The following is a 6,498-nucleotide window of genomic DNA, read 5'->3' on the forward strand; positions in this document are numbered from 1 at the left end:
TGGATAGATATTTGCTCTAAAAAGGGTATTTCAACAAGTAAACAGTACAGTAGGTAGTTGATGTTGATATGTAATGCACATAAGGGTATTCTAGTTAGATGCGCGTGTGTAAATATGCGATGTGTAAATATCAAAATATTACGTCGAATCACTTTTTGTCAGGCAATATTACATTTAATGACAATTTTACATAAATGAATACATCCAAACACGTTGTACATATTTATTATGTGCAGGAAGAAATAACAGTTACAATTGTGTGTGTATCTTCCAAACAAGAAAGAAGTTTGATCACATCAACATCGGACTAACTGGCACACTCCGCTTCACTGCAGGTCCCCAAGCCACGCCCACCCCCCACAGCCACAGAAGAGGAAAACTGTCCTTTTCCAGGCATGATAAAGTCTTAAATAATGTCAAACACGTAGCGTTACAATAACCAGGAAGATAAAGTGTTTGTCTCACACCTACTAATCAAGCATTCACATTTTGCCACAACACACATGGGGGAAATTCCTACTTGGAAATACAGCCAAATTAACTCCTAAACTGCCATTTTAACACACACCTCAAACCATGCGCACATCCAATGCTTTCTCGTGGCCACGAGAAACTTATTTTAAAAAATAAAAATAAAAAAATAAAAATTTTTTTTTTTTTTTTTTTTAAATAAAAAGTTTCTCGTGCGCACGAGATACATGTCTAAAAAAAAAAAAAATTCCCCATGTCCCTTTAGGGGCTCCGTACCAAAGTGTACACATACACAAACTGTTGTTGTTGTTACTTACCTCCGCTCTTCTTCTCCTGATCCAAAAGGATTGGTCAACACAACAGGAAGAACATCATCTGGATCCGCTCTGTCAAATGAGAACATGAATTGATACAACAATAATTAAAACAAATCTGTGTTGGCCCTGCGATCAGTTGGCGACTTGTCCAGGGTCTACCCTGCCTTCCACCTGAGTGCAACTGGGGTAGGCTGCAGACCCCCCGCCACCCCGAAAGGGACAAGCGGTAGAAAATGGATGGATGGATGAATAATGGTGTCTGGAAGCAATTGAAAAAGGCACTACATCCGTTCAACCAGCAGAGGCCCTGTTGATTCAGTCTCAACGAGCTTGATGTGCAAAGCACATGATGTCAGCAGCACATCCATCCAGTCTACCCCAGCTGCCCTGGGGCAGACTGACGGAAGCGCGGCTGCCAATTTGTCCCCAAGACCCATCTGACTACCACCAACCATTCATACATATTCCAGTGTGAGCGGCACAGGGAGCAAGGGTGAAATGTCTTGCCCAAGGACACAACGGAAGTGACTTGGATGGCAGAGGCGGGGATCGAACCTTGAACGCTCAAGTTACCACGCAGGACTCAAAAATTGTCAAAAATGGACGCCATGGAAAACTGGCATTTTAGGCCATTAACCATAACCTTTAAAGGCCTACTGAAATGAAATGTTTTTATTCAAACGGGGATAGCAGATCCATTCTATGTGTCATACTTGATCATTTCGCGATATTGCCATATTTTTGCTGAAAGGATTTAGTGGAGAACAACGACGATAAAGTTCGCAACTTTTGGTCGCTGATAAAAAAAAGCCTTGCCCCTACTGGAAGTAGCGTGACGTCACAAGCTGGAGTGCTGCTCACATTTTCCTATTGTTTACACCAGCAGCGAGAGAGATTCGGACCGAGAAAGCGACTGTTACCCCATTAATTTGAGCGAGGATGAAAGATTTGTGGATGAGGAAAGTGAGAGTGAAGGACTAGAATGCAGTGCAGGACGTATCTTTTTTCGCTCTGACCGTAACTTAGGTACAAGGGCTCATTGGATTCCACACTTTCTCCTTTTTCTATTGTGGATCACGGATTTGTATTTTAAACCACCTCGGATACTATATCCTCTTGAAAATGAGAGTCGAGAACGCGAACTGGACATTCACAGTGACTTTTATCTCTACGACAATACATCGGCAAAGCTCTTTAGCTACTGAGCTAACGTGATAGCATCGGGCTCAAATGCAGATAGAAACAAAATAAATGAATCCCTGACTGGAAGGATAGACAGAAGATCAACAATACTATTAAACCATGTACATGTAAACACACGGTTAATGCTTTCCAGCTTGGTGAAGATTAACAATGCTGTTGCTAACGACGCCATTGAAGTTAACTTAGCAACGGGACCTCACAGAGCTATGATAAAAACATTAGCTCTCCACCTACGCCAGCCAGCCCTCATCTACTCATCAACACCCGTGCTCACCTGCGTTCCAGCGATCGACGGCGCGACGAAGGACTTCACCCGATCATCCGTGCGGTCGGCGGCTAGTGTCGGCTAGCGCGTCTGCTATCCAAGTAAGTCCTCCTGGTTGTATTGCTACAGCCAGCCGCTAATACACCGATCCCACCTACAACTTTCTTCTTTGCAGTCTTCATTGTTAATTAAACAAATTGCAAAAGATTCACCAACACAGATGTCTACAATACTGTGGAACTTTGAGATGAAAACAGAGCTTTTTTGTATTGGATTCAAAGGTGTACCAATACTTCCGTTTATCTAGGGACGTCACTCGCATATGTCATCATACAAAGACGTTATCAACCGGAAGTTTAGCGGGAAATTTAAAATTGCACTTTATAAGTTAACCCGGCCGAATTGGTATGTGTTGCAATGTTAAGATTTCATCATTGATATATAAACTATCAGACTGCGTGGTCGGTAGTAGTGGGTTTCAGTAGGCCTTTAACGAGGGTTTGGAAGGTTTTCCCGACCTCTTTAAAAGAAAAGGGAAACCACCTGAAAAAAAAAAAAAAAAAATTGTGGACAAGCCTGCTGACTTTGCAAGACTTAAATGGACCCCACAAAATACATCAGCATTTTTTTTTAGACATTAGGCCTTTTTTTGGATCCTGTTGGTTATGGTTTTAATTTATTTGGAACATATGGTGCATTACACGTTTACAGTTTCTCATTACAACATTTAGGAAAAAGAGTAGGAAGAAGCTAAACTTATGTAATCCTACCCCTTTTCAATTCCATAGCTATTTCTAACATGTTTTTTTTCCACTTCTTGTGTTCTATTTGTAACACAGCTCAATTGTTAACACAAACAAATTCAGTAACATTTGTTTGCACGTACAACACTTAAGACCTTCAGTATATCAGTATGTGGAATTAAATTATGGAATGGATTAAGCAAAGCAATCAAACAATGTACTAATATGATCCACTTCAAGAAACTCTTCAAACTTAAAGTGTTTACAAAGTACAAAGAAGAAGAACCATGACAAATATTCTCAATTTATGTCATCCATCCATTCATTCATTCTTAAAGTAATCTTACTTATCTCATCATATGAAATATGACTTACTTCACCAATTATTATTATTAAATTCTTACTATTATTTATTTATTTATTTTTATTGTGATTACTTATGGAGTTTATTGTGAATAAATTGTGAACAGGAAGTGAACAAAAAGTTTTGCAACTGTTATGTAAAGAAAAGGGGTAGGATTAAATAAGCTCTGCTTCTTCCTACTCCTTTTCGAACATGTTGAAAAGAGAAACTGGAAATTGTGATGTATCATGTTGTATGCTTGCATGTTCGAAATAAATTCAAACTCAAACTCAGTAAATAATAAAGTTCTCATCTATAAATAGTTAAGTAAGTTGTGATTCACATAATGAGATGAGTAAGATTATCTCATTTTGCAATAAGGTTCAAGATATTTATCAGGATTCTTTTTCCTTGGACTTTGTAAACACTCGAGTTTGAACAGTTTCTTAAACTAATCATTTTAATACATTGTTTGACATCTTTACTTAATCTCTTCCATAATCTAATTCCACATACTGATTTGCTAATGCTCATGTTATACAAATGTTTCAAATGTAATTTAAAAAAAAAAAAATTCTTAGTTTTATATTTCTCCTCTTTAATTGAGAAAAAATGTTGTGTATTATTGGGTAGCAGGTTACAGTCTGTTTTGTGCATAATCTTACTTTTTTGCAAATGCACCAAATTGCATAATTTTTTAACTATTTATTAAAGTTTTGAATGTTTCCTGGATGTCCTTGACAGTAAAGGAGCTATATTGCAGCACACAAATTGATCATATGAGAGGCACAGACTTTACAAAATAAAATGCTATTGCCATTTTTGGGTTCTCCCAAACCCACTGAATGAGGGTTTTTACAACGTATTGGGTACCTCCCTGGCCGGAAAAGGAAACGAAAAAAAAAAAAGATTTTATAAAACACACAAACATGTTTAAAAAACAATATTTAACCAATTAAATGAACGTCAGACTGAGGTTTTTATCAATAGAATAGAAATAATTTACCTTTGTGAGCTCGTTAGCCCAGGTGCAGTGTGGGACCAGTGGACTTGGAGAACCAAAACCAAAACCAGAACACAGGGAGCCCGCCTGCTTAGATGTGTCGTCATGGTGACACCTACAGAGCAACATGTCAATTAATGAATGACAGGGTGCTTCATTAGAAATGTTACTGCAAATGTATTCCTAGCCTCTTCCTGCTCTGTCACTGATAAGAACATAATGGCAAATGTACCCAAATTTAATCCATTATTATTATTATTATTATTGTTATCCTCATTGTCTCCTGTGTTGCACAATGTTAGCGCTGAACAGATAATTTGACGTACAGGTATTGAATTCTGCTCAGAGTTGTACCAGGAATTGTGCAACTGTGTTTTTTCTATGTACAATTATATTATTTTGCAATAAAAATATAAATTATTGAACCTTTTTTCCTCTTGGATTCATTTTTAGTACCAAAATGTTTTAAATCAAGTTTGATTAAAAATGTATAAAAAAAACTTTTGACACAAATAAAAAAAGTGAAATGTTTTTGTTCAAATCTGCTTAGGGCTCCAGCTGTGTATTATTGTATGTAAATGTGTATAAGTGTCTTGTAATATACATTTATCGAGAATCTTGAACTCAATTGCTTAATTGGTAAAGGAAATTCAAATAAAAAGATTTGTAAAAATAAATAAAATATCTCAGCCAATCATTAGATATGTTTAATGATAATAAAGTATAGACTGGATATATAAACAATCATAAACACTCTAAACAATTTGAAACGTTACTAAAAACGTATTTCATAAAGGGTTAACTGTCAAAAATTGACACTTGCATATGTTACAAACTGGTTGTGTCGGATGTCATGGTTGAGCCGGTGTACCTAATGTTATGGCCACAGTCCTCAATCAGACGGCACACACAGAATGAGAAAAAGGGATAGACATGTATGGTAAAAATAAACATCAAGTCCCTGAACGTATCACACGCATCAAAGCATACATTTTCGTTCCTAATGAAGTAAAATACGGTGGTCCAGTTTGCCGAATGAACCATAGTACGCAATGTAGAAAACACACAAACACAAGGAGTGCCTTACCTGGGATGCAGGTGGAAATGAGGACATGTGAAGGTAAAGGTGCAGTGTTGCGTTCACGTCCAGGAAGCGACTCTGCCTTCTCTTGCTGCTGGTCCGTGAACGCGCCTCGGCCTCTGCACTGCGTCAGGCGCGCGCTCCCGAGTGGAAAGTGCTCTTCGGTCCAAGAAGTCTACGTGGAACATCCCAGAAGACATCTAAGAAGTCTACGTGGAACATCCCAGAAGACGTCGTCGTCTGTCTCAGCCACGTCCACAGCATACAAAAACACGCCAGCCTCCTCCGGCTGAGCCAAGCTTGGCTTCCATTGCACGCATAATCTACATGAGGGTAATAATTACACATTCGACATTTTCATAACTCTGCTTTTTACTTACACAGTTAGAGAATTGAAGTGTACTAGTCATTGGAAATAAACACGTCGTTGGTATTTTATAGAACCAGGAAGTAAAAGCTCACGCGGCAGTGAAGCCACGTGACTTCCCCCGACCAATTAGAGAACATCTAAATAATGATCTAAATATTAAACAAGAGTATGAAATAATACTAAAACCACAAAGTACCAAACATTGTTGTGGATTGCAGTTACTTTATCAAAATGTGGAAATAATCATTAACATCGTAAATATATTTAGTCTTGTAATAAATTTAAGCAATTCTGTAACTAAATACAGTAATATTTGTGTCATCTTTGCTTGGAAATTCAACATAAGACAAAAAATAAAAGTACATGAAAAAAGCGTTCCTTGGTAACAACTACACTGTATATAGGTATTGCTGAAGTAGAGTATATTGCAAGACTTTTGTTCATGTTAAAATGTTTTCTATGTTTGGTTTTATAAAACATGTTTGGATTGTATTCTATCCAAACATATATTTAATTATCTTCAATAATGATAAATACTAAATTTAACATCTCAATCTACACAATTAAAAAAGTAGAAACTGAAAACATTTCTCAAGCAAAAAAAAGAAGACATGTTACATTTGAATAACAAAACGAAACAAATACTACTACTAGGATTGCTACACTAGTGTAACGTTTTCCTCCACTGGGTAGCTTTTATTA

General features: G+C 37.2%; 1 protein-coding gene across 2 annotated transcripts in view; it reads right to left on the reverse strand.

Moving 5' to 3' along the window:
• Positions 1-5,883, reverse strand: part of cgref1 (cell growth regulator with EF-hand domain 1) — a 14,325-nt gene extending 8,442 nt beyond the window's left edge. The window contains exons 1-4 of one of the 2 annotated variants that reach the window (XM_062025923.1): positions 5,807-5,857; positions 5,433-5,601; positions 4,349-4,460; positions 789-857 (exon numbers count right to left, since the gene is read on the reverse strand). In XM_062025923.1, coding sequence (XP_061881907.1) covers positions 789-857; positions 4,349-4,460; positions 5,433-5,601; positions 5,807-5,836 — 380 coding nt within the window. In that variant the 5' untranslated portion in view covers positions 5,837-5,857. Of the gene's footprint in view, positions 1-788; positions 858-4,348; positions 4,461-5,432; positions 5,750-5,806 lie in introns of both variants that reach the window. The other variant, XM_062025924.1, reaches the window with a different exon arrangement.
• Between the last annotated feature and the right edge of the window lie 615 nt (positions 5,884-6,498).

The sequence above is a fragment of the Entelurus aequoreus genome, linkage group LG02 (genome assembly GCF_033978785.1).
Source record: "Entelurus aequoreus isolate RoL-2023_Sb linkage group LG02, RoL_Eaeq_v1.1, whole genome shotgun sequence".
Lineage (NCBI taxonomy): Eukaryota > Metazoa > Chordata > Actinopteri > Syngnathiformes > Syngnathidae > Entelurus > Entelurus aequoreus.